The following is a 24,130-nucleotide window of genomic DNA, read 5'->3' as shown; positions in this document are numbered from 1 at the left end:
ACCCTGACCTGGCAGTTAACAACTGATAGTGACAGATAAGGACCGTTAGGTAGTGACGATTACATGTGCACACAGCCTTCACTGACGCGTGCAGCACAGAGTCAGACACGTCCGATAAGCTTATCCGTAATAGCGACCTTTCCCAAGGCGGCTAGTCGAATCGGTTATCCAGCTTGTCGTGCCGCCTCAACCCTGCTTGAATTTTCTGATAGCGGCGGATGGGAGCACTCCAACCATAGTGGAGAGTCCACTCTGAGAACGCGGGGCCTCAAGGTCGACTGACTTTTATTCTTTCCCTGGCAAACGCTTCCTGTCTTCCGATTCATCTTTTCAACAACCCTTTTTTTGCCCATCCATCCATTCATCCTCACCCCCATACTTCAAAATGTGAGTTTTCAGTTCTTTTACGGTCATGGACTGGACAGGCAGACCGGAACCCTAGACCAGCTACTGACAGATATATCCCCAAATCCAGGCAGTCCATCCGTCGTGCCGCTCTCAGATCCGCCCTCTCTGCTTCGAGGGCTATCTCTACCCAGGCTCCTGCTGCGTCTTTCTCCGCCAGCATTGCCCGCACTGCTCTTGTCTCCAGCAGAATCCAGGCTATCCGCTTCTTCTCTCAGTCCCCCCGTGTCCTCAACACTGAGGAGCCTACCCAGCCTGAGCAGACCGAGACCGAGACCGAGACTGCCCCTGCTGCTACCGAGGAGGCCGCTGTCCAGGAGGACACCCGTGATGGCCACGCCGCTTTCGTCCGCAACATCGTCTTCGATGCTACCGAGGAGCACCTCAAGGGCGCTTTCGAGAAGTTCGGCAACGTCACCAACGTTTTCCTTGCCCGTGATGCCCGCGGCTTGAGCAAGGGGTAAGTTTGGATTCCTTTCTACATATCCCACGTTGAATTACGCTAACAGATTGTGTCTACAGTTACGGTTTCGTCACCTTCGCCACCCGTGAGGCCCTCGAGGAGGCCTGCTCCCAGGTCGACGGCTCTTTCTGGCACGGTCGCCGCATTAGCGTCGAGCCCCGCCGTGCGAAGGCCAGCCGTGGCGGCTCCACCGGCGAGCCTTCCGCCTGCCTTTTCATTGGCAACATCCCCTACGAGACCACCGATGCCGAGCTGAACAACATCTTTGTCGGCATTGACGGTCTCAAGGACGTCCGCGTCGCCGTTGACCGTGCTACCGGCTGGCCCCGTGGCTTTGCCCATGCCGACTTCGTCGACGTCGAGTCTGCCGTTACCGCCTTGGAGAAGCTCCAGGGTACCCAGCTCGGCGAGAGGACCGTCAAGCTTGACTATGCTCAGCCCGTCGCTGCTCGTCAGCCCCGTGAGAACAACGGCGAGCGCCGCGAGTACAACGGTGAGCGTCGCGAGTACAACGGCGAGCGTCGCGAGTACCGCCCCCGTCAGCAGCGTGATGGGCAGCGCGATGGCCAGCGCAGCTACAACCGCGACGGTGGTAACCGCAGCTACAACCGTGAGGGTGGCAACCGCAGCTACAACCGCGATGGTGGCAACCGCAACTACAACCGCCGCGACCAGGGCGAGTCCACCGAGTTCTAAACTGGCAAGCCGCAATTGAGGGCATGCAATGGTTACGACACGGCTGGGTGAAGAGGATGGGAAACGGATGTAATGGAGGGCAAAACTGGGCAAGTTCGGTTTAAAAAAAAAAAGCCGGTTGTGTTTCTTGACAAATGTTGCCAAAATTGGGGCACATTGGGATTGGGAAACTGTGGGATTGGTGTTGTGGCGCCTTTGCAGTACGATCACTCTGCGTACATCATCCTGGCCTTTTGCTTGCAATGATACCTGTACAAGTACGACAAATCTTCTCTTCTTTCTTCTTACTGCGACTAGTTGTTTTCGTTTACCATTTTTTGTTGGTTATATCTCTGTACATATGTACGAATAGACGGGTGGTCTTCTGTGCATCTTTCTGTGCATCGATTCTTTGCATCCTGCATTCCGTGTGAGTGACGTGACGATCTGCTTGAGATGCATCGTTTCACTTTTCATTTCCCCTTTCAACTTGTGCATTGCCGTGCTGCCGGCATGTGAGTATGACTTCCGCCGCACTCTGTCGTCCGATTGTTCTCGGCTGTCGTTTGAACGAAGGGATCAATGATGGGTCCGGGGGGTCCGGGGGGTCCGGGGGCGGGGGTGTTCTCCATGGGCCGGGCTGGGGTTCGGCTAAGGTGTGGTTGACAACCTCAAGACTCCATTGGCGGGGTCGGTAGCCGCGGCCAACGAGTGGCCGGCCCCACCGGCAACTGCCAAAAGCCCAAAAAGAACAAGAGCGCGGTGGTGGCAGCGGATGGCTGGCTGGCTGCCTCGGCATTTCCAGCAGTTCAGGTGGCGTACAGGCGGTGCCCCCCTCGTGCCCCTGAGCTTTTGGCGCCCAAGGTTGCATCTGCAGAGCCCGATTTCTAACCACGCTGCTGCCATCCACACATGGACCCATCGACACCGTGCATCGGGCCGTGGGCTTCGCTACTTACAAGACTGCGACACCCACATCCCTCGGAGTCGGTCAACTTCTTCCTTCCACTTGGACAACTTCAGCTGGACACCGCCGCTTGATCACTAATTAACTCCACAAGCCCACGTGCCTGGCTTCCATTGTCTGTTGGTTCCACGTTTTTCTTCCTCTTTTCAACCCAAAGTCATCCTTTGCCCCTGCGCAAAAGACTAGCTACCGCTACTTCCAGCCGCCTTCTACAACCAACAACTTGCGCGAGCCGCTGCTTTCCCAACAGTCGACCACATATCGCTCCACTTCACCTACCAGGAAGTGTCAAGAGCCGCGCATCTCGTCTCCCTCCTCGGCTTGTCAACTCTCGCCGAAACATCGCCATTGTCGCATTATTATAAACGACCCCATATCCAATATCTTCAAAATGTCTTTCATGGGAGGAGCCGAGTGCTCGACGGCGGGCAACCCGCTCAGCCAGTTCACCAAACACGTTGGAGACGACAAGAGCCTCCAACATGACAGACTTGTCAACAGAGGCCCCAATGCTGCAGTTGGTGGCTTCCGGAGTACCAACCGCGGCCCTGGGCAAGATGAGGTAAGGAATCTTCATGGACCCTGTTGACGGCGAGGCCTGCGCTCTTGGCTGACACGACGATCCCCTTAAACAGATGGTGAACGGATTCCTAAACCAAACGCCCGAGATGGCTCATATGCCGCTCGAACAAGGACACATGCTCCACCTCGACCCGAACCAAGGCGTCCACATGCGCGCCCAGAACGCCTCGCCAGTATGGGCTAATGACTTCCACAACGCACAGGCGGCTATGGAAGCCGCCTTCAATGCGCCGCCCGGCACTCAGTTCAGCGCCGATGAGTTCTCAAAGTTCCAGCAGATGCACCCGGCGGCGGCGCCGGCCACCGCCAGTCAGATGTCTGCTCAGCGCCCCATGATGGGTGGTGGCATGATGGGTATGGGCAACATGAACTACAACATGATGCAGCGGCCCATGTATCAGCCCATGGTCGGCATGCACGGCCCTCAGATGCACAACATCCCCCAGCAACAACTACAGCCCGAGGGCAAGGGCAAGGGCAAGGTTGTTGAGCTCGACCAGAACAAGTGGGAGGAGCATTTTGCTCAGTTGGAGATTAATGGTGACGAGGCCCGTGCTATGGAGCCCGAGCTCAACAAGATGGACGAGGCGCTACTTCACTCCGAGACCGGTGCCGGCGATCTTGAATCCATCTGGCGCGGTATCCAGGCCGAAAGAGACGCTATGAAGGAGTTGGACGAGATCGATGTCCAGGACGACTTCGCCAAGTTCGACAGTGAGAACCTGGAAAAGGAAGACTGGACGCTGAACGGCAGGCTCGGCGCGGACCCTATCGTGCAAGAGTACCTCTTCGAGGAAGATAACTTCTTCCGGGAGACACCAAACCCATTCGAAGAGGGTATTCGCATCATGAATGAGGGTGGAAACCTGTCGCTAGCTGCTCTGGCCTTCGAGGCCGCGGTTCAGAAGAACCCCGACCACACCGAGGCGTGGGTCTACCTCGGACAGGCTCAAGCCCAGAACGAGAAGGAAGAAGCCGCCATCCGTGCTCTCGAGCGCGCCATGAAGCTCGACCCCAACAACCTCTCCGCCATGATGGGCCTGGCCGTCTCCTACACCAACGAGGGCTACGACAGCACCGCCTACCGCACGCTCGAGCGCTGGCTGTCGACCAAGTACCCCAGCGTCATCTCGCCCCAGAACCTCTCCTCGGCCGCCGACATGGGCTTCACCGACCGCGCCCAGCTGCACGAGCGCGTCACCAACCTCTTCCTCGAGGCGGCTCGCCTCGCTCCCGATGGCGACCATATGGATCCCGATGTGCAGGTCGGCCTGGGCGTCCTGTTCTACGGCGCCGAGGACTACGACAAGGCGGTCGACTGCTTCCAGTCCGCCCTGCACTCCACCGAGCTCGGCACCTCCAACCAGCGCGAGCAGATCCACCTGCTCTGGAACCGGCTGGGCGCCACCCTCGCCAACAGCGGCCGCTCCGAGGAGGCCATCGCCGCCTACGAAAAGGCCCTCGCCATCCACCCCAACTTTGTCCGCGCCCGCTACAACCTCGGCGTCTCGTGCATCAACATCGGCTGCCACGACGAGGCCGCCGGCCACCTGCTCGCGGCGCTGGACATGCACAAGTCCGTCGAGAAGAGCGGGCGCGAGAAGGCGCGCGAGCTGTTGGGCGGCAATGCGGGCGATAGCGACTCGCGCATCGATAACATGATGACGCAGAACAGGAGCACGACCCTCTATGATACCCTTCGTCGCGTGTTCACCCAGATGGGACGGAGGGATCTGGCGGAGAAGGTTACCACGGGCGTGGATCCGGAGATCTTCCGTGGTGAGTTTGACTTCTAGAGGGAGAGGGAGTTAGAGTTAGAGATGGAAGCGCAGGAGGTGCAGGAGTTGAGGTGGGTATACTATGCTGGGGAGGATGTTTATTATGATGGTGATGTTGAGGACGAGGAGGAGGACTTGGAGGAGCAGTGGTGGGAGGAGGACTTGGACGAGGGTTATGTGTCGAGTGGGTCGAGTACGCTATGTACGGATGATCAGAGGGGGTTTTGGTGAATGTACACATACTAAGTACTGTACGAAGCGAATATAGCTGGCTTGGGTTGTTAATGACTGAACTTGAGGCTGGGAGGCGAAAAGTCGAAGACGGGAGGGTTTGATGTTTTTTTTTTCTTTTTCTTTTTTTTTTTGGTTAGTGGCGAGTCGGGCTTTGCATTTGCTGGGTGTCGTGTGTTTCTTGCTTGATATCGGGGAGAAGAGGGAAGATAGTGAGCGGAGAAAAGCGGATTGCATTCATAAACACATACATAAATGCAATCCATAGGTTTCTTGAAGTATCTACGTTGCCTTAACTTGCCTTGCCATACCTCCAGGTGAACAAAGCTGTGAGAAGTTGAATGCTTAACTTAGTGGTGGATTAACCTGTCCTGTTTTCAGTTTGAGTTGTCGCCAGGTTCTCAGGAGTGATAGCTCACGTATAGGACAGAGTTGTGACACCGTTCCATGTTCTTGAATGGCAAAAGTTGAGGTGCATAATCACAAAACAGGGAAAGTCCACACACCGGTGGTCAGCGGCACGTGTGTTGTTGGGCTTATCAGATTTGATACTGATGATCATTGTCAAAGCTTGAAGACGCTGCTATTTCTATAACCATGTTAGGTTCCGTAACCGTGACGAGATGTTGTCCGTAAAAGCCTACGACATCGATGTATATATCTTAAAAGATATGCTGAGAACCATCTATGTCACACCAAGCAATGTCAGAATATCTATACTGCTTCGCTGCCTCTTAATTTCTATCCGCAACCGTCCATAACCATGATCACTCCATCAGCTACCCCGAAACATCCCACGGGTATCATCTCTGTTTTCTCCAGTGTCCACCCGGAGGCCCAGGGCACAGAGCCTATTTGACTCCAATAAAGCCAATACCGCTCCTGGCCACCTTCAAAGCCTGGCGCAGAGCCTGGTCCTCCCTGTCCGTCCATTGCACACTCAGCTGGTCCCACTTAGAGCCAGGCGTGTTGTACTCCTTCTTGAACTGGGCCTGCATGGCCTGCAGCCGGCTCATCTCGCGCGGGTCGCCGGTGCCGGTATAGACGATGAAGGCCGTGCAGGGCGGGAGGTTGTCGTAGATGCGCTTCAAGCGCTCGCCGAGCGTCTTCAGGCAAGTTTCCAGGGGTGATACGGTATCCTCCTTTTCTTCCTCCTCCTTCTCACCATCAGTGACAGCTGGCGGGCCGCCAGCATCCTCGGGCACGAGCTTGTTGCGGTTCCACCATCCTTGGAGAGCCTCGAGCTCACGCATGCGCGCCCAGACGAAATCGACGCCGCCGCCGGGAACTTCGAGACCGTCGGGATCGCCCTTGACCGCGCGGAGGATACCGGCTTCGACCTCGGCATCCGACTTGCAGGAGATGGTCACAGTGGCGGCGTTGCCGGCGCTTCTGCTCACGTCACCCCAGTCAACTGCCGCGCTGCTCTTGCCGACAGGAGCGCCGCCCGTGGCTTCCGGACCAGCGGTCGAGCGATATGCCGTGCCAGCGCGAGCGAGGCGCTTGAAGAGGTTCTCGCCCTGGCTCTCTCCGGCACCCCATGCCTTGCCCTTCTCGCACTTCCTCTTGACGAGGTCGAGACATGTCTTGGCGTCTTCGATACTGTCGTGTCCAGCGTTGGTTCCGCCGCCCTTTTGGACTTCGCGGTTGAGGAACTTTTGTGCGAGGTACTTCAACGATTGTTTGAGAGGGGGTCCGCGAGGGTGCGGGAAGAGAAGCGAGGTGTCGACAATGAAGGGGTGAGCGAGCTTGAGCGCCTTAAGATCAGAGTCAAGCGAGTGACCGAGGAGAATCGAGCGAGGGCCAAGAATGTCGAGCAAGCGTGCCTGGATATCCTTCAATGTCGTGTTAACAGGGTCGATCATCTCTTTGGTGATACCTGAGAACCGTGTCACATAGTCAATGATAGGCTTGTCCGGCTTGACCAGTTCATCGAGAACAACGCTGCCGTCCCAAGCAACCAAGCTGATTCTGGTAAGTGAATACTCGGCCTCCCCCGTCACACACATCTCGCAATCGAGGGCATAGACTTCCCGGCCTGCGGTGACACTGCCCTGCTGCACTTCGCCCTCAGGGACCTTTCCATCCTCAAGATTCTCGACTCTTGTATGCACCCAGCCTTCGGGGTCCTTGAACTTATCTCTCTTCTCCCCTGGCTTCAGCATAGCTGGGTGAACGGGGAAGCCGTTCTCCATCAGCTCCTCGTTGTTGGCCAAAAGCTCGGTAATGCGTGTTCGCTGATTTTTCCAGCCGTTGGGCTCGGATACGGGCTGGACTCCCGCTCCCTTGTTCTTGGGGAGGGGCGCGGTAAGCATTGCAGGCATCGGTGAGTGCAACTTGCCATACTTGTCGTCACCTGGAGCTTTTACAGGCCACAAATGCGGGAACATGTCGGCGAAGGGCTGTAGCACTTCGGGCAACAACTCCTTCTTGAGCTCGCGTGGATAGTACTCATTAGGATCAGGCGCGCCCCCAGAGATCGCTTGATCAGGAGGGGGGCCGGTGTAGGCGGAAAAGTCGAGACCCTTCTTGAACATGGCCTCGTCAAGACCCGGTACCATGATGGCCACGATCTTTCTGAACTCGGGGCGATGCTTGACAGACACCCATTGCGGAGCAGGACCATCGGCAAAGATGTACAGGATCAGGTCGCGTAAAGAAGAGACGTTGATCTTGGAGAAAAGCCTGGCCTGTGTCGAGAAGTGGATGCCGGGATAGCGTTTTGATTCTTGACCAGGAATCTTCTTCAGTTTCTTTACTGGCCGGCCATTTTCGATTGTCTGCCAACCGCCGTCGTCTTCATTGTCATCCTCGGGACATGGGCGTTTAAGACTGCCAGATGATGTGGTTGGCGTCGATTCACCGTCTGCCGGAGCAGTTGGATTCTGAATGCTGGTGTTTTCGGTATCAATGGCCATCGAGTCGCCCTGGAAGGTGGCCAAGGCAGCCGCAACGCCGCGCTGACCTTTGCTCTTGTTCTTTTTTTTGCCCATGGTGACTGCGCTTCCTCTGAGGGGAGTGTGACTTGAAAACTCCACGGAAGTGCAAGGGCAATATAAATGGTAAAAGAGAGGCGATTAGGGAGTGAAAGTGAAACAGAGATGTTCAAGTTTTAAATTGGGGAAAACATGCAAGTGGACGTCTGAAGTTGAAGTCACTGGAGTCGGATCAAACCAAAAAGAACCCTTGTTCGTGCCTGCCAACCCCAGGCACGCTAAGGTTGGTGGAGCGAGTCACCGGCGGTGGTTGAGGCAGAGCCCCACTGTAACACTTAGTGTGGCTGGTTTCACAGTCACTTTCGTAGTAAAGCCACATCTTATCGTTCAAGGATGTGGCGCCTACCGCTTTCGATCCCCTGCCAAGACCGTCCCTGTTATCAAACGACTTATACGATGGCTCCTTCCTCCGTTGAGAGTCAAGTGAGCGGTCAAATTTCCCATGATGTGAAAATTTTCCAGAGGTAGAATCAATACCCGAGTAATCTCTAGCTCATCTCAACTTTGATTTTAGCTCAGGCAACAATGTGCGTGATCGAATTGCGACTTCCACCCTCCATGATCCTGAGATACCGATACGCAAAGCATCACCATATTTTTCCTTTCTCAACCCTGAACTCGTGAGTTCTTTCGCAACACTCCGCTTGGCATCGCCCTCGATATCCATAGTCCACCATGGAGCTGGTAATCTGCCATTGCAAGCAATGCCGGAATCCCATCGGCAAGTTCATCAACCTGTGGATTCAAATCGACGGGAAGGCATTCAGTCCCATCATCGAATCGGAGGACAATCTGAAAATCCTCTGTCGCGGAAAGATAGTGGACGGATATCGTGGAACACTGACTGAAAATTGGTGAAGCCCCCTAACGTCCAAACCCTCCGTATATGACATTGGTTCTTACCTTTCACGTGTCGTAGTAAACGGCAAGATGTAATTTGTGCCAGTTGTTCCGAATCCGTTGGGGTCAAGTTCCTCAAGACCCCTGTAAGTCATGTGCTACATGAGTAAGTTAAATATGATCAATGGCGTGAGATATCATGACCGATGTTTAACAAGGCCTTGTAGGAATCAGATTGTGTTCCGGATTGCATCAGTCACCCTATCCGACGACGCGGGCGAGCGAGTAAAGTGTGCCATCATACGCGTCCTCAGCAACAAAGAGCCGGCTAGAGTCAGCAAAGCCAACTCGACCGAAAAAAAAGGGGAATATTGTATTCCTCGCTTGAGATTGCCTAGATTTATCGACATTCCCCCATTGGAGAATGAGGTCGCCAGCCAAAGACAGCATGTCAATCAGACCGACAGCAATACTCCCAGAGTTGCCAAGGCTTTGGAAAAGGGGGCCGACGGCACCGGGGACTACCTTGCCAAACTTGAGACACTCGAGACCACAGTTGAGAAGTGTCTCCTGGAGGTCAAAGGGATTTTTGATGATCTGGCATCCATCAAGATCGAGGTCAACGATCCGAAGGATGTTCAACATCAACAAACCACCTGACTCGACCAACGGCTCGATTCTGTTTCCTCTGAACTCAGGCAAACACGCAACGAAGTGACAAAGTCCACAAATCAAGTGCAACAAGAGCTCACGAACCTTAGAGCGCAGGTCTCTGGCCTCCAAACCCAGGTCAATATCTTAACGTCAAAAGCTAACAATAGCGTTTCTGCCACCGATCATGCGAATGAAGTTGGAACACTTCGTGCCGAAAATGCCAACTTGAGACGGCTGTTGAACAATACGCGCTCTAACAACAACCAAGAACAAAGTTTTCCACCAAGGGAGCTGGATATTCTCACAAGTAACATCGCCAAGATAGGCAACCGTGCCAGCCAGGTTGAAACCCTTCAGATGGAGTTCGAGATTCTCAAGGGCAGAGTGAAACGGCTCGAGGCTGACCGGGAAACTGCCGAAACCTTCATGTCTCCCAATTGTCGGAAACGGACATCGGCGGAGGCCGGGCTTCCTGAGACAGACCTCGCAGCAAAGTTGCCTGTTGTTTCAGCACGTCCGAGTCTTTCAGCTCATATACACCAGCTGTTGACACGTCGCCAATCTGCCTTGCTCGAAGCCGCTCGACCAGAAGGAACACTGCCGAAAAGGGGTCAGGGTCCTCAGCCTAGCCTGTCAGAGGCATCAAGTAAGGAGAGGGAGCCTGGTCGCGGAGAGAGAAACTAAAAAAACTGTGGTTTTCCTTTCTGGGCTTACTTCCGAGCCAGGCTCTTGTTGTCTCCCAGCTCAGCCTCGATGATCTCAATCGCGAAACTCGCGAGCTGTTTGATCGGCTTGAGCACAACGTTCTCCCAGAAAGCCTTGCTCACAGGATCTTGCAAATCGTTTGCCCAATGCTTGACCATAGCGGCGTCCTTCTCGTCACGCTCCTGCAGATCTCCGATGTCGCGCAACATTTCTTTGGTTCCGAATAAGACGTCCCACGATGCCACACCTCCTATGACACCGTTCTGCCTGACCAGTCGAAGGATGACCTCGGTGAGAGAAACTATGTCGACGGTTGCCAGAACCCCAATAACACCCTCGTGGTCGCAGTACCGAGCAAGATCGCCGCTATAGGTCATGTCTCCTGCCGCGGACAGGAGCTTTGCAATCGTCATGAGGGTTTTGACCCTGAAGGGCGCGAATGATGCTGTGTACTTGAAGGGCCAGCATTCCACCGCAAGGAAGCAGTGCAGAGAAAGCGCCTTGACCAACGTAGTACGGTTAGCTCCCCACATGGTAGCTAGGTTGAGCATTGTAGCAGGAAGGGGATCGATAGCCCACAGCTGAGCGTCGATAAGAGGTTTGCAAAGCTTCCACTTGGCTCGAGCAAGATCAATAGGATCCCCCTGACCCATTACGGTCAGTTCCATACACTTCCAGTGTATTTCCTCGATCTTGGATTTTGGAATTTTCTTTGATCTTTCAATGTACGCAGGAACCAGGCTGGCGACATCCGGCTGGAAAGTGCAGGAATTCAGCCATTTGACACCCGGAGAGACCCCGCAAGCCTGGATCACTTCGTAGACATTCAAGTCGTCTTTGCAACGAATACAATTGCACTGGAAGTGATAGAGTCGAAGTGATTCTTGCCTTGCACGGCGAGGGGCGGTGTGATCTGGACGACAGAGTTAGAATTCGAATAAATATCTTGATAGTGACAGAAATGACCATACCGATATATGAAATCAGAATCTCGTCACCCGGTTCAAGATCCCTTTCCGCTTTGAGAAAGGCTTTGCGCTTCTCGAAGGTGATATAGGCGTTTGGCACGCAAGAGTGATTCACCATCGAAAGACTGGGGTGAAGGAAGATGCCAGCCTGTCCCGTGTCGGCATCAAACCTGTTGAACGCATTTGTTTGGATCTAAGCGCCGGCGCACCAGTCAGTTCATATCACACATCAATTTTTCAGACTTCCATCTCCCAACGTCAAACTTACCTTGCACAGCACCTCCATGGCCTGCTTCAGCGTCTCATCCGACTGCAACAAACCCGCATAAACCACCGCGCCCGTAGCCTGCAACTCAAAGTCCTTCCACAACTCCTCATCCGTCTTGAACCCCTCCACATTACTCTCCAACGTACCACCAGGCCCAAACGCCTTAACAATCTCCTCATCCCCAGCCTTCAACAACAACATCACCTGCGCCACCGCCCTCACGGGAGTCGGCACCCAGTCCTTGCCCGTCCTCTCCCGGATCCGCTTGAACATCTTGCACTCGGCCTTGTGCACCAGCTTCCAGTGCGCCCGCTGGCACTCGGCGTTGCAATACACGGCCGCCTTGCAGCCCGTGCACGCCTTACACGTCCTGGGCCCCGCTTCCACATCGCCCTCGAACTCGATCGTCCCGCTGACGTAGAGGCAGTAGTTGCACGTCGTCCGCATGTTGGCGTCGTCTGGGAGAGCGAGCAGAGGGTTGTCGATGATGGCGATGGTTTCGCCGGCGCCGAAGCGCTCGGTGGAGAAGAGGGTGCGGCCCCGGTCGACGCCGGGGACGCCGCCGATGCGGGTCTTGGGGATTGGAGGTGGTAGTGTGGGCGCCATGGTGGTGGTGCGATGTGAGGTTGAGTTGGGGTTTATGAGGTGAAGAGTGAGTAGAAGTGAGGTGTTGTAGGTTGCTGGGGTGACCGTTTTGAATGTAGCGTGAAAAGTTGAAGTGCCAGTGACAGTTGGCGACTGGCGAGAGAGGTCGAAGAGAACTGAAGGGTGAAGTGACGCTTCCAGTATAGTTTCCCGTTAGACCCAGTAAGCCGCTACGCCATGTATTCCTCTCAGAAGCGAGTGATCAGTTCGACCTTTTGCTCCTCGATGGATGTTGTTATGAGAAAAAGTTAGAAAGTGGTTGTCAGGAGAAAGTGAAGTCACTGTTTACTAGGATCCCGGGGCATGTACCCCGCCTGCAGCGAACAGAAAGCGACCCCTGGAAGCCCGCAAAATTCTGCCCCACAGAGCTGCTCTCATAGCGGGGCAACCACCATCATTGCTTGCCGGCCCTCGTGGCCGCCCGATCAACTGGAACCGAACCTCATTCAAACATCACATTCGGTTTATGAATTAGACACTCTTACATCTAACCATTCCTCTCTCAATCAAACGAACAAAAGACGCAAAGATGTCCGGCAAGCAAGAAGGAGGTAAGCATCTCACCACTCTCCGCTCCCGCTCCTTTCGACCAAGCTTCCATTCAAGCTTCGTGTTCGCTCCTCAAAAGCTCAAGCTCAAGCTTCACCTTACCCCCTGGTCATCTCCAACACCTTCCCCTCTTCACCCCCTTATCACCACCAATCTCACCTCAACCTACAACCCGAGACAGATGAGACACTAACACATCTTCAGTCGACATCGGGAGCCTCAGCGCTCAACAACTCACCGCCGTCAAGAAGCAGCTGGACGAGGAGGTCGAGCACCTGACGGCCTCGTACACGCAGCTGGCAGCGGCGCAGGCCAAGTTCAAGGAGTGCTTGCGGATTGTGCAGACGGGGAGCAGTTCTTTTGATGGTATGTTCTCCTGTTTACCCCGTTTACCTTACCTATCTGGTTTCTACGTTCGTTCGTTCGTTCCACTTCTTTCATCTCGGTGTTGGTGGTGGATGGGATGGAGTGGATAGCTGGTGAGGATGAAGAGTCGGGGGCTTGGGGGATGGGCAAGAGGGATGGGGATGGGTTATGTCAAGTTTAAGCTTGACGGTCGACCTCTTCTTTGGTTTTTGTCTCCGTCTCAAGACGAGACTCTTCGAGAGCCCCCGCCCTTCCTTCGGATCCCATTCATCTCACTTACATCCATCAACAAACATCTACACCCCCTTGTACTCCCATCTACTCATCTCATGGTGTTGGCGTCACCACCCTCCACCTCCCCATGCCCCACGACTCACATCCCTCACCTCCGATCACTACACTTTCGTCCCATCTCCTATTACACCACACCCTTCCCATAATTCCATTCCCTTCATCCCGGCCCAAGCCCAGACAAACGCCTACCCTTCAGTCATGGTCACCGCTAACAACAGGACCCCATTCAACAGACAACAAAGACATCCTCGTGCCCCTCACCAACTCCCTCTATGTCAAGGGCAAGCTCTCCAACCCCGACCGCGTGATCGTCGATGTTGGTACTGGGTTCTACGTTGAAAAGGTACGTCTCTCCGCCATGATGACCCTACATGTTACTGACTAGAAGCTTCCAGGACACCAAAAGTGCCACTGAGTTCTACGATGCCAAGGTTCAGGAACTTGGCGCCAACATTCAGAACCTAGAAGCTATTGTCCAAGGAAAGACTAACAACCTCCGCGTGGTGGAAGAAGGTACGAGATTCTCCTCTCTTTCTTAGGCTGGCCGCGTATTACAGCCATGACATTGTTACTAACAAGAATCAACATTTAGTCTTGAGGCAGAAGGTGCTGGCACAAGGAGCTGGAACTGCATCGACACAGGCATAGTGGAGAATCTGACTTGTCATTGTGTGATTGAGCGAAGCAAAAAACGAACTAAAGTTACGGTACAGCTACTTGGTGAACGCCCTTTATCTACTTGCACACGTGTTGAGCCCGTTGACGATTATTTTAACGACACACCAATGTATTTCAAGAACCGTTCCGCGGCCTTGAGCTCAGCTGAAAAATACTCTAGCTATGACTACTACTCAGGCTCTTGACACCTCACCACGACACTTTTCAATCTATATGAATGCCGATAGCCCACGTCTGTCTACACAATCCTATCCAGCAACGTCTGAACCTTCCCAACCCAGTGCAACAAGGCATCGACTGGGTCAAGATCCCTAGTGGGGTCAGCGGGCGACATGGATGACTTGAAGAACTGTTTGGGGAACGTCTCCCAGGACCGCGGTCCGGCTGAGACGTCAGCGTTGGCCAAGTTGTCGTTCCACTCCGGCCGATACATGCTAACGCTCACACCAGTGACCGGCTCTTGAGGTTGTCTCTTGGTGTCTGAGAGAGTGCTCCAGTGCCGGTACAGGGAAAGCTCTACAATATAGTCCTTGTTGAGATAATAGGACCAGGTCGTTTTACCGATGAGAGCCTCAATGTGGTGGGTCTGAGCAAAGGACGCCGCAACGTAGGGCTCAATGCAATTGGCGTTAGCGTTGGCGCTGGGGCGAATCTTGATGCCCTTGCTGAGTGTACGCTGATCCAGTGGAAGCTTATTGCCGGTCTCATCGATGGGAGACTCAACTTTCATGACCCAATCGTGATTCCTGGGATGTGTTAGTATGGCAACGAGGTGAGGAAGATGTGCGACTTACTTGTCTGGGCATGCCGTGGCGAGTTCGACGCTACGGTGGCTCTTCTCTCGATGGAAGACGTTCAGCGAGCCGAAAGTAAAACCACTATATTGGTTTCCATCGACGCTCACTTCGAGGTTGATATTCTTCGTTGTTACAATTACAAAGTTCTCTGTGCCTTGGGGGTCTCCAAAGTCTGGATCGAGGGAGAAAGCATGTTGGATCTTTTCGCGCATTGATTCACCACCCAGTCTGAGCATTGTTAGAAAATAATCGCCAGGGAAAGCAAGCAGAATAGAAGAAAACCAGAAGGGAAGAAGACCAGAAGGGAAAGAAACCATGGTATACACTTACCTCATCTCCATGTAGGAAGTTCCTCTACTGCTCACCCTGCGAGCCAATCTCGAGAACTCATCGAGCGTATAGCTCGTGGTACCCCTCTTGCGTTCTTTGAAGAACAATTTGCCGAAAGCGATCCGCATGCGCATTCTGTTGGGAGAATACCGCAAGCCATCACCCACGCGGATCATCGCAGCAGTAAGATCGCTCTTGTAAGCTTGGACAGCCAAAGCATCGGCCACTTCGGTAGAGTCGGTGGGCGCCGCGGCTGGTCGAAACCATGTGGTTCCAGGGCTCTCCTGGAGAAGTATCCGTATGGCACATTTGTCGCCGCTGAGCGGAGCGACAAGTACTGAATCTTGCCAGACTGTCGCATGACCTTCGCGGAGTACCAAGCTCTTCAATATGCTGCCCATGGCCGCCCTGGCGTTCTGGGGAGAAGCAGCGGAGATCTGGATGGGATCTTGCTGTCCTTTGAGGCGGATCCTGACACCGTGTTGGTGTTCGATCTGTTCCAAGATCGTCTTGAGCTCTCGGTCCTGGTCGTCCACAATGCGAAAGCCACGAGTTGGGACCAACAAGTCCACCTGTGGAAGGCGGTATTAGTATAGGTGGTATGGGGGTGAAAGCACTCTTCCTCAATAGAAATGGATGTAGAACTGCGTTGGTTGATAGAAAGGGGAAAGCTGAGAGGTACTCACCTGAGTGCTCAAGACCTCAAACACCTGTCCGCTGCGCTGGGACGACGATGAGGCGCCTGAATGAGATTTGGACTGTCGAGTTCCAGTGACGTGCGACATGATGAATTGCGTTTTGAGTGTTGTGCTTTTGAATCACCCTGAAGTCTAGTGTTGCAACTCCAAGCTCCGAAAACTTTTCCAGGGCAGTTTGAGAAAATCTGTCGTTTGATGACGTAAAAGGGAGACTGGACGTGAGGCGACGGAGATCAGAAAGTGAGCTTGTACTCCTGGTATAGGGAGACTGGACGTGAAGCGACGGAGATCAGAAGGTGAGCTTGTACTCCTGGTATTTGGACGAGATCTATCCCGTGCTGTCCCAAACCTCAGCCTGGTGAGATCAGGTTGAAAGAACAAACGCGACGAGGGTCAAACGCGTAGTGCGCGAGTTGACAGTGGAAAGTGACAGAAAAGGAAGAAGATGAGAAAAGTAGGAAGAAGGAAGTGTAAAAGGGTAAGGACGACGATGACAACGACGACGACGACAATGTCGAAAACCAGGTGGTAGTGGTAGTGGTAGTGGTGGTGGTGGTGGTGGTGGTGGTGGTGGAGGGACACCAAAGATTGATGAGAGTAAACAGAGGAAGAAGAAGATGGCGGGGGAGGAAGAGGAGGAGCTGGCCTTTTAAGAACCCGAGGCGCAAATTTGGTCCCTCTCGTGCCCGACCTGAACAAACAATGTTCGACGCGATTACTCGGGCCCGAACTGAGAAGTCTATCAGCTGGAGGCAACTGCAACTGGCTCGCTGGTTGCTTTGGCAGTCGCTTCGGGGGAGCGCCTGGGCAATTAGGGAAGGAGCCAAGTGACGACTGCCCACCCGAAGAGCGGACACGAGAAGATCCGACTGTGGGAATATGGGTTGCTCTTGCCCCATGGAATACTCACAACCGGCCGACAGCTTGAGCTCTTGTCTTCCTGCGACTAATTTATTCATGCAGTGGTATTGCTGGTCGGATGAGCAAGGTGTAGCAACCTCAAGTCGCTGTCCGGAAATTCCTGATAGATATTTGTCCTTGCCCCGAGGAGTCTCTGTCTCAGAGAAACTTGACAGCAAATGGTTAAATACTTCGATCGCAAGAACAAACTTAGCCAGTCTGGACAAACGCAACTTATCAGATCAGTTGAATGAGCTGATGACCGGGAGGAAAGAGCAAGACCACACTTCAGACCGGATATCAAGCCGAGCAGGACTCGCCATTTCTTGGAAATGGAAAGAGCCATCAAACAAGAAAAGCAGTGACATGCGTCGAGGTGGAGTTTTTGGAAGAAGGACAGCTTGCGTACCTGTAAGCATTAAAAGTGGCAGGAACAACGAGGCGACAGTTGGCGGTGAGTTCGCCCTCTTCCATGAAATTGCGTGAGGTTACTCCCCGGTAGATCCAGGCACCTTCTTGGCGTGATGTGATCTGTATCTGTAGGTGGTGACGGCGGTGAATAAGTTTGGGAACGACGATCCAGCCCTTTTCAAGAGCCAGATGTGACAGGAGCGTGAAGGATTGGAGCAAGAAGTGGAAGCTTTAGTTGGAACTGTTGTGATTCGAACTTGGGCATCGAGAAGAGCGCCTTGCCCGTAGCTGGAGTGTAGGTCCTGGAACGAATATGGATCTGGAAAACAAAGGTGGCTAAAGAAGCTACCCATATATATAAAGAAGATTTATCCTCGCTGACAAGATCGACAACTGTTACTGGCAAGTTGAGATGGAAATGCTCTCTTTGAAAGCAGAGGACTGTCCGCCTTTTCATCCAGAGCGGAAGACAAACCAAACAACTTATAAGCTGAGAAACAAGGGAGAGGACGGAATAAAACTCATGAACTGTCTTCTGTTCTTGAGAACCCCCAGTAACAGTCCAGTCTCCTCCTTCCGGTGTTGTCTCTTTGCACTGCAGTGAGCAAGAATATTGGAAAACAGAAGCGGATAGTTGCTATGGATGTCTCTGCTGAAATGAGACATCAACGAGGTCTTCAGGCCTTTTGTCTCGACCATCTGGACTATGAAGTGTCTCGATACACGTACTTAACGAACGCAGCTTGATATAATGCTCGTATGTCTGGACTTGGACATGCAATATGAGAACGGTATTCTGAAAAACATCTGTCCATGAATTCAGTCTCAAGCACGCAATAGTGCCACAGGCAAGCCATGAATTTAGCAGATTCCGTCGCTTGATTAAGTCTACTGTTCCTTTGCAGATCTGTGAATTATGACTTGATTATGGGTATCCGGAAAAGTCTTCAAATTTCCCCTCGTTGATCTGATGAGCAAACATCAGATGAACAGATAAGGTGAGATATCGGATGGGCTACAGGGAAGAGCCGGTCTGTACACTCTGTTTCGATATAGGACAGAAGCAAGGAGTCATCAGAGAAGAGAGGAAAATGGGATTTAAGAGCTCAAGAGAACTACCTCCAAGGCCATGGAATGCAAAGACCAATCATATTGGGATAGAAGTGAGGTGTCTCATCATGTCACGGCGGCTCAAAGTCCAGATCTCCCACAAAAGTGGCCATCAGACGGAAAACCAAGAGTGATTCCTTTGCCTTGATCAAAGAGAAGAACTGGTGCGGTTGAGATGGAAACAGGCAGAAACCCCAGCCACTGAGTGTTGTTGCCTTTGGACTGTATACCCAGAGGACATTCTCAATGTTCGTTGCCTTCGAGCTGTCAGGCTGTCATCGACATTGTTCTCTGCCATAAAGATGGCTGCCCGTGTATAGCTCTCTTGATGTTGTTTATATCTTGCCGTAGAATTCGGGAGTTGGAGCTGTGAGGGAGTCTCACGAGCAAGTAGCCATCAGTTCAAGATCCGAGAGAATGTCGATAAGCAACAGCCATTATGAGTGCGAGAGAAATCAAAGGCAAAGATGGCTGTACTGCCTCTCGGGCAGAGAGATGGACGTCCACCGACGTCGTCGTTGCTGACGGGGGAAACCTGATCTGATTGGTAGCCCTAAAAGGCAGCCGCTTTCAGGGCCCAAAATTTTGCCACCCTTGGCGCCCAGAGCCAGAAAGGCACCACCCTCGAGTATGTCATAAAATGCAGCATGGAGCTGAGCAGGCCACAGGAGTATTATGGATAGACCACGAACCTGGGACAACGTGTTAATCAACGAAACGATTTTGACCTTACAATGAACAGTAACGAACCCATTTCCATGCGCATATTCTAAATCTAGGGTATCATTTACAATCATTCAGAGAAGCACACCCAGCGCTTTGATTTCAGGATCATCACGGAAAGCCAACCTGACCTCCTCATCTCCAACAGCCAGCCGGATCTTGCTCGGCCGCTCGGCCTTGTGGGCCTCCAAGTTGATGACACCTGCTCCCGTCAGGTCGACGGCAGCGATGGTGAGTCCGCCCGGCCGCATCTGCCTGGCGTCGGGTTTTGATCTAGCCCCTCCCATGATACCATCTCCATAGTCTGCCGCACTCACTCCAGCCGTTGCCATCAAAGCGTTCAACGGCCGGCTATCGCCCCCGGTCGCCAGCTTGATCATCCGCTGCATCTCCTCCAGCACATCGCCAAACGTGCTCTCCGCCAGCCCAGTCCGCTGCGTACGCAACAGCAGCGCCGTAAGCAACAACCTCGATGCAAAGGGGAGGCCCCTCAGGTATTGCTGCAGCGGATTACTCGTAGCCTCGTTGATAGCCCTCCGCACCGTCTCAATCGTGACTCTACCCGCCGACCCCTTCTTCTTGCCGGCCACTTTATCTTCAACACCCTTCTTCTTGCTCGGCGTTGGCGGTTCAGCATCAGCAACAACCTTCGCATCCGCCTCCGCCAACTCCACCGCCCGTCGACAAATATCCAACGCTCGCCTCGCATCACCGCTCACCGCCGCCACTTTGCGAGCAGCAAACTGCACCGCGTCCGCATCCACGATATCCCCCGGCACGCCCTCCAACCGGCTCTGCACGATCCGCATCAGCTGCTCGTGATTATACCCCGGAAACGTAATCCTCGTCAACCCCAGCCGACTGCTGATCTTGTTACTCAGCGTGCGCTCAGGCAAGTCCATCGTGTTGGCCACGGCCAGGACAATCAGCCGACTGTGTCTGAGTCCGGGCCAGTTGAAGAAGTTGTACATGACCCCTTGGTTCTTGGTCACGAGCTGGTCCAGCTCGTCCATCAGCACCACGCAGGGCACGCGGCGCGGGGAAGGGTGGCTGAATTCGCGCTCTAGCAGGTCTAATGCCTGTGAAGGGCTGACGCGCTGGCCCTTCAAAGCTTCCCAGAGGAGAGAGTAGGATTGGTGCGGGTCCGTGATCTTCATGCCGTTGATTTCGACGAAAATGAAGTCATCCAGCTCGTCGGCGCGCACGGCGGCGTCCAGATGCGAGACGACTTCCCGCACCGTGGCGGTTTTGCCCGTGCCGGGCGTGCCGGAGATGTAGATGCATGTGCCGCTGCCGTCGGTGATGGCCGCTTCGAGGTGCGAGTACACGAGCGAGAACTCGGCTTCGCGGCAGGGGAGGGAGGTCGGGACCGAGGCGACGTGGAGCTGGGTGCGGGCGAGTTGGTAGGGGGAGTTTTGGATGTGCATGGGCGAGAGCACGCGGGTGGCGAGCGGCGTGAATTCGAGGTGTTTCTTGATCATGATCTTGCGGTGGGAGGTGGGTGTTACCGCGGCGCCAAGGGCGGCTTTGGTGCCTTTGCGTCGACTGGTTGGGGTGGCGGCGTTGCTGCGGGCTTTGAGTTTGCGGGGGGTGCGAGGGACTTTGGCGGCGGGTTCGGCGTCGGCGTCGTCGTCGGAGGCGTATTCTCGTTCGGGGGATTCGGCTTTGGGTTGTCGTTTCCTTCGGGTGGCTTTGGTGCGCTTGAGGACGAAGTCGAGGAGGGACTCGAGATCTTCCTTGCCCTTGTAGATATCTTCCCATTTGAACTCGTCGGTGTAGGTACATGTTCGCGTGTTGCAGCCTCGACGGCAGATGAAGACTTTGCCGAATTCTTTGGATTTTCGTGGGACCTTGCCGGTTGGATACTGTTTCATGAACGCTTCTTGGGACATGACGACGGCCTTGCCGTTGATAGTGGTTAGGGCGTTGAAGTCAAAACTCGGTGTTATGTAAAGCTCGTTCTGCACTTCAAAGTTAGCAATATGACCCATGGACTCTTAGAATGAAGGGTATCAGAACCTACCTCCACGAAATCCGTCCTCTTCTTCGGGCCATTGCGAATCTCCTTCTCCGAAGAGAACCACATGAATTTCGCTGACTTTTCGCCATCATCCTCCAAGAACTCCGAGGCAATCCCAACCCAGGCTTCATTAGAGCCTTCAGCCTTGAGAAGCAGAGTGTCACCCACGTAACATTCAAAGTCTCCCATTTGTGCGCCGATGATCTTGCGCTCTGGCTGTGTTGTTCGTTTCCGTTTCCTCGATCCAGGCCCGCTTGCTGGTATAACCTCGGCTTCTCCTTCATCTTCTTCCCGATCATATATCCACTCCCACGGCAAGTCGTCCGTCCCCAGCTCATCATCCGAATCTTCTCTGGTTACGCCGGGTAGACGATACTCTTGTGCTCGAGACGAACGCCGTCCGGGAGTGGCAGGCATAGTGGCGAGCTGTCAAAGAGGTGAGCCGTAGAACTTGTATATCGGTTTGATCGGTTCGAGGTCGGAGCAGCGAGTTCATGAGCTTGGCGATCTTGGTACTGGATGTTGTCCTTTTCGAGATAGAGTGCGAAGTTGAAGATGGAAGAGAACGGGATGGATGTCAGGCATGCAAGACGCGTCTGGGAAGCTTTAGCGCGTCCAGTGCACTTAACATCCCTGCAGGATCCGCTAACTCCCACTTGAGCCCCCACAGTTCCGTTGACGGCGCCAAGAACGAGCCACATGAAATAAATATGGGACACCCAAATCTACATACAAAATGCTAAGAAAGCAAAACCAGCACCTCCGTTTCAACTACGTAGCATTTTTTAAATATTTGAAGAAAAATCTGATAGGGACTTGTGAGGGAAAGAAATGGTTTCCCGTTGAGTGCATTTTCAAGGAAAATTTCATGACCTCAAAATGACGGGTTTTGGTCGCAGTGTCTAAGATTTCCTTGGTCAGGTTTCTATTTGTTATCTAAGGGAGCGAAAATGATATTGAAAGTTTCTTAGCTAAACTAACTCCAAATTCATCGCTGAGAGATGGAATGATATACCAATGCTTAGGACTATCTGTCTACAAAGATGCATCTTGATATTTTGAAGAATGATGGCGTTGTGAGAAAGGTTAATCTGGGTCACCATGAAATCCCATACAAATGGCCGTGTCCCATATTTATTTTATGTCCCAAATTTCTGCCACCCTCTCCTTATGAGGAGAGGGTGGAAGAGCCTTGGCGCCCAGAGCCAGAAAGGCACCCACCACCCTCGAGTAACAGAATCTGCCTTCCTCGCCGTTCACGATGCTCAAAACTTCCGCCTGGCCAACGTTGGCTTCCACTCGAGGGGATGCGACTCTGGTGTCGCGCTCAGGTCTTCACCCCAGATTTTGACTAGAAATTCAGTTAGCAACACTATTCGCAAAAACAACTCTCGTAAAGGGTAAACTCACTGGTCTTGTCCGCTTCGCCGCAAATCAAGCGGGCTCCAGACTTGTCAAAGGTCGAGCTCATAATACCCGACTCAGCATCGAGCGAACCCGGCTGAGCAGTCGTATCAAGAGCCTGGAAGCGATGGCCAGACTTCCAATCCCAGAAGCTCATCGAACCGTTGTCGCCACCAGAGAACATGACGTTCTGATCGTTCACAGATAGCGTGTTGATGATGGCGTTGTGTCCCTCGAAGTTCTGCATAAAGGCACCCTCAGGGCACTTCCACTGCTTGATGCTGCCCGTGCTACCCGTCGCGAACGTGAACTCGGTTGGATGAGTCGTCAACGCTCGCACACCCTTCTTGTGATGTGTCAAGACGCCCATCGTCTTGCCGGCCGCCAGATCCCACATGCGGACGGTCGAGTCCAAGCTGGCTGTGATAACCTGAGGATCGGCCTCCTGGCAGACAAGATCCGCTACTGTGCCCGTGTGCCCAGAGAGAACGTGGATGTTGCTTCTTGTCCGCATATCCCATACGCGAGCCACACCGTCGCGACCGCCTGTTACCAGAACATCCAGTGTAGGATGCAGCGCGAGTGTATAGACACCACTGAGATGGCCGTGATAATGTCGGATAACCTTGTTCGTTTCCAAATCCCAGCACTTGACCATCTTATCCTCACCGCACGAGAACAAGTACGGGTGTCTCGGCGACACAGCCAGCCCGCGAACTGTCGAAATATGTCCAGTGAGGGTCAACTTCAAGGCTCCTGACGCCAAGTCCCAGATCTTGATGGTACGATCGCCCGCGCCCGAGGCGAACCACTTGTTGTCCGGTTCTACTGCCAAGGCACGCACCCATCCCAGATGGCCCGAAAGCACCTTGAGAAGCTTCCAAGGCGGGTGCCAATCTGGCCTGGGCTGTGCCAACACGTCGGATCGCCGCGCCAGGCTGTTTGTTTGGGGTTCGTTTCGTTGCGCATTCGGCCTGGTTGTTGACGCACCCGCGCCAGCGCCGGGCTTGCTGCGCGAGAGGACCAGGGCATTCGAGTTGGCGGCGGCAGCGGACTTGCTCGGCGGGATGCCCTCGATGAGTTTGCGGGCGTGTTCTTCGGATTTTGAGGGGGCCTCTTCGATGGCTAGCTTGGCCTTCTTTTTGCGTGGTCCGCCGGCTGGCAACTTGGAGGCAATGGCTTCGGGGAGTGTCTGGACGTCGCTGTACTCGGCGTGGAGACGGAGAGAGAGGCCGGTCTTGGTGATATCGGGATCTTCTGACGCAAGCCCGGGGTCGAGTTTTAGACGCTTTCTCCCGGAGGTGCCAGAAGCATCTGTGGGTGTGGTTGTGGCGGAGTAGATGAGTTTCGTTTTCCTGGCGTTCTCGCGGATCATGATCTCGAGCGGGTTGGCGTCAGTGCCAGGGCCATTGGCGGCGCTGTTGGCAACCTCGGCCGCCATTGTGACAGAATTGTAGATGGAGTTGCTTGGTTATTTGTAATTGTTGTGTTTATGGTTCCGCGATATGGTTCGGATGAGAAGCTGAAAATCGGTTGTTGGTCGTTCGATGGAGTTGGGAGTCGCCAGTTGTTGACTTGATGCCAAAGTTGAAGATGCAGTGATGAAAGTGATACAGTGTGCCACGAGTGCCACCGGCGCGGCCTGGACGCGGCTGGGAATTTTTGCTGACGTC

At 53.8% G+C, this 24,130-nt stretch overlaps 9 protein-coding genes across 9 annotated transcripts; 4 read left to right on the top strand and 5 right to left on the bottom strand.

The window, feature by feature from the left end:
- Window positions 1–30: 30 nt before the first annotated feature.
- B0H65DRAFT_64684 (uncharacterized protein) lies at window positions 31–1,787 on the top strand. Its single transcript, XM_062831214.1, has 3 exons — window positions 31–387; window positions 476–865; window positions 928–1,787. Coding segments are annotated over exons 1-3 (1,029 nt in total). The 5' UTR covers window positions 31–385; the 3' UTR covers window positions 1,565–1,787.
- Window positions 1,788–2,746: 959 nt separating this feature from the next.
- On the top strand, window positions 2,747–4,978 carry B0H65DRAFT_64668 (uncharacterized protein). The gene is made up of 2 exons (XM_062831213.1): window positions 2,747–3,072; window positions 3,146–4,978. The coding sequence occupies exons 1-2, from the start codon at window positions 2,902–2,904 to the stop codon at window positions 4,886–4,888; spliced, it is 1,914 nt and encodes a 637-aa protein (XP_062687352.1). The 5' UTR covers window positions 2,747–2,901; the 3' UTR covers window positions 4,889–4,978.
- A 655-nt stretch (window positions 4,979–5,633) lies between these two features.
- B0H65DRAFT_453705 (uncharacterized protein) lies at window positions 5,634–8,315 on the bottom strand. The gene has a single exon (XM_062826161.1). It carries the CDS (start codon window positions 8,092–8,094, stop codon window positions 5,953–5,955), a length of 2,142 nt encoding a protein of 713 aa, XP_062687351.1. The 5' UTR covers window positions 8,095–8,315; the 3' UTR covers window positions 5,634–5,952.
- Window positions 8,316–8,499: 184 nt separating this feature from the next.
- Window positions 8,500–9,773, top strand: B0H65DRAFT_64645 (uncharacterized protein). The gene is made up of 3 exons (XM_062831212.1): window positions 8,500–8,951; window positions 9,017–9,103; window positions 9,165–9,773. The coding sequence occupies exons 1-3, from the start codon at window positions 8,773–8,775 to the stop codon at window positions 9,595–9,597; spliced, it is 699 nt and encodes a 232-aa protein (XP_062687350.1). The 5' UTR covers window positions 8,500–8,772; the 3' UTR covers window positions 9,598–9,773.
- Window positions 9,774–10,288: 515 nt separating this feature from the next.
- Window positions 10,289–12,437, bottom strand: B0H65DRAFT_64635 (uncharacterized protein). Its single transcript, XM_062831211.1, has 3 exons — window positions 11,533–12,437; window positions 11,268–11,457; window positions 10,289–11,209 (listed from the first exon to the last, which is right to left on the bottom strand). Exons 1-3 carry the CDS (start codon window positions 12,136–12,138, stop codon window positions 10,302–10,304), a joined length of 1,704 nt encoding a protein of 567 aa, XP_062687349.1. The 5' UTR covers window positions 12,139–12,437; the 3' UTR covers window positions 10,289–10,301.
- A 1-nt stretch (window position 12,438) lies between these two features.
- Window positions 12,439–14,168, top strand: B0H65DRAFT_64630 (putative prefoldin subunit 5). Its single transcript, XM_062831210.1, has 5 exons — window positions 12,439–12,728; window positions 12,931–13,092; window positions 13,620–13,729; window positions 13,782–13,899; window positions 13,979–14,168. Exons 1-5 carry the CDS (start codon window positions 12,707–12,709, stop codon window positions 14,032–14,034), a joined length of 468 nt encoding a protein of 155 aa, XP_062687348.1. The 5' UTR covers window positions 12,439–12,706; the 3' UTR covers window positions 14,035–14,168.
- B0H65DRAFT_564979 (uncharacterized protein) lies at window positions 13,979–16,028 on the bottom strand. The gene is made up of 4 exons (XM_062830271.1): window positions 15,878–16,028; window positions 15,192–15,763; window positions 14,859–15,089; window positions 13,979–14,810 (listed from the first exon to the last, which is right to left on the bottom strand). Exons 1-4 carry the CDS (start codon window positions 15,974–15,976, stop codon window positions 14,303–14,305), a joined length of 1,410 nt encoding a protein of 469 aa, XP_062687347.1. The 5' UTR covers window positions 15,977–16,028; the 3' UTR covers window positions 13,979–14,302.
- Window positions 16,029–18,970: 2,942 nt separating this feature from the next.
- B0H65DRAFT_585563 (P-loop containing nucleoside triphosphate hydrolase protein) lies at window positions 18,971–21,647 on the bottom strand. Its single transcript, XM_062830930.1, has 2 exons — window positions 21,057–21,647; window positions 18,971–20,994 (listed from the first exon to the last, which is right to left on the bottom strand). Exons 1-2 carry the CDS (start codon window positions 21,468–21,470, stop codon window positions 19,108–19,110), a joined length of 2,301 nt encoding a protein of 766 aa, XP_062687346.1. The 5' UTR covers window positions 21,471–21,647; the 3' UTR covers window positions 18,971–19,107.
- A 346-nt stretch (window positions 21,648–21,993) lies between these two features.
- Window positions 21,994–24,067, bottom strand: B0H65DRAFT_453696 (putative pleiotropic regulator 1). The gene is made up of 2 exons (XM_062826160.1): window positions 22,464–24,067; window positions 21,994–22,404 (listed from the first exon to the last, which is right to left on the bottom strand). Exons 1-2 carry the CDS (start codon window positions 23,896–23,898, stop codon window positions 22,319–22,321), a joined length of 1,521 nt encoding a protein of 506 aa, XP_062687345.1. The 5' UTR covers window positions 23,899–24,067; the 3' UTR covers window positions 21,994–22,318.
- Window positions 24,068–24,130: the final 63 nt, after the last annotated feature.

The sequence above is a fragment of the Neurospora tetraspora genome, assembly GCF_033439725.1.
Source record: "Neurospora tetraspora strain CBS 560.94 chromosome Unknown B0H65scaffold_1, whole genome shotgun sequence".
NCBI lineage: Eukaryota > Fungi > Ascomycota > Sordariomycetes > Sordariales > Sordariaceae > Neurospora > Neurospora tetraspora.
Note: the sequence above shows the minus strand (reverse complement) of the source record. Positions and strands in the feature narration are given on the sequence as shown.

Excerpts from the sequence above, each read along its gene's own strand:
- B0H65DRAFT_64684 (XM_062831214.1), top strand. Across the intron at positions 866-927 it reads GCCCGCGGCTTGAGCAAGGG|TTACGGTTTCGTCACCTTCG; the intron begins GTAAGTTTGGAT and ends TTGTGTCTACAG.
- B0H65DRAFT_64668 (XM_062831213.1), top strand. The coding sequence starts at position 2,902 with ATGTCTTTCATGGGAGGAGCCGAGTGCTCGACGGCGGGCAACCCGCTC. Across the intron at positions 3,073-3,145 it reads GCGGCCCTGGGCAAGATGAG|ATGGTGAACGGATTCCTAAA; the intron begins GTAAGGAATCTT and ends CCCCTTAAACAG.
- B0H65DRAFT_453705 (XM_062826161.1), bottom strand. The coding sequence starts at position 8,094 with ATGGGCAAAAAAAAGAACAAGAGCAAAGGTCAGCGCGGCGTTGCGGCT.
- B0H65DRAFT_64645 (XM_062831212.1), top strand. The coding sequence starts at position 8,773 with ATGGAGCTGGTAATCTGCCATTGCAAGCAATGCCGGAATCCCATCGGC. Across the intron at positions 8,952-9,016 it reads GGAACACTGACTGAAAATTG|TAAACGGCAAGATGTAATTT; the intron begins GTGAAGCCCCCT and ends CACGTGTCGTAG. Across the intron at positions 9,104-9,164 it reads GTAAGTCATGTGCTACATGA|GAATCAGATTGTGTTCCGGA; the intron begins GTAAGTTAAATA and ends AAGGCCTTGTAG.
- B0H65DRAFT_64635 (XM_062831211.1), bottom strand. The coding sequence starts at position 12,138 with ATGGCGCCCACACTACCACCTCCAATCCCCAAGACCCGCATCGGCGGC. Across the intron at positions 11,458-11,532 it reads CCATGGAGGTGCTGTGCAAG|ATCCAAACAAATGCGTTCAA; the intron begins GTAAGTTTGACG and ends GCCGGCGCTTAG. Across the intron at positions 11,210-11,267 it reads GATTCTGATTTCATATATCG|ATCACACCGCCCCTCGCCGT; the intron begins GTATGGTCATTT and ends TCTGTCGTCCAG.
- B0H65DRAFT_64630 (XM_062831210.1), top strand. The coding sequence starts at position 12,707 with ATGTCCGGCAAGCAAGAAGGAG. Across the intron at positions 12,729-12,930 it reads GTCCGGCAAGCAAGAAGGAG|TCGACATCGGGAGCCTCAGC; the intron begins GTAAGCATCTCA and ends ACACATCTTCAG. Across the intron at positions 13,900-13,978 it reads CCTCCGCGTGGTGGAAGAAG|TCTTGAGGCAGAAGGTGCTG; the intron begins GTACGAGATTCT and ends ATCAACATTTAG.
- B0H65DRAFT_564979 (XM_062830271.1), bottom strand. The coding sequence starts at position 15,976 with ATGTCGCACGTCACTGGAACTCGACAGTCCAAATCTCATTCAGGCGCC. Across the intron at positions 15,764-15,877 it reads TTGAGGTCTTGAGCACTCAG|GTGGACTTGTTGGTCCCAAC; the intron begins GTGAGTACCTCT and ends CGCCTTCCACAG. Across the intron at positions 14,811-14,858 it reads GCCACGGCATGCCCAGACAA|GAATCACGATTGGGTCATGA; the intron begins GTAAGTCGCACA and ends AACACATCCCAG.
- B0H65DRAFT_585563 (XM_062830930.1), bottom strand. The coding sequence starts at position 21,470 with ATGCCTGCCACTCCCGGACGGCGTTCGTCTCGAGCACAAGAGTATCGT. Across the intron at positions 20,995-21,056 it reads AGAGGACGGATTTCGTGGAG|AACGAGCTTTACATAACACC; the intron begins GTAGGTTCTGAT and ends TTTGAAGTGCAG.
- B0H65DRAFT_453696 (XM_062826160.1), bottom strand. The coding sequence starts at position 23,898 with ATGGCGGCCGAGGTTGCCAACAGCGCCGCCAATGGCCCTGGCACTGAC. Across the intron at positions 22,405-22,463 it reads CGGCGAAGCGGACAAGACCA|TCAAAATCTGGGGTGAAGAC; the intron begins GTGAGTTTACCC and ends CTGAATTTCTAG.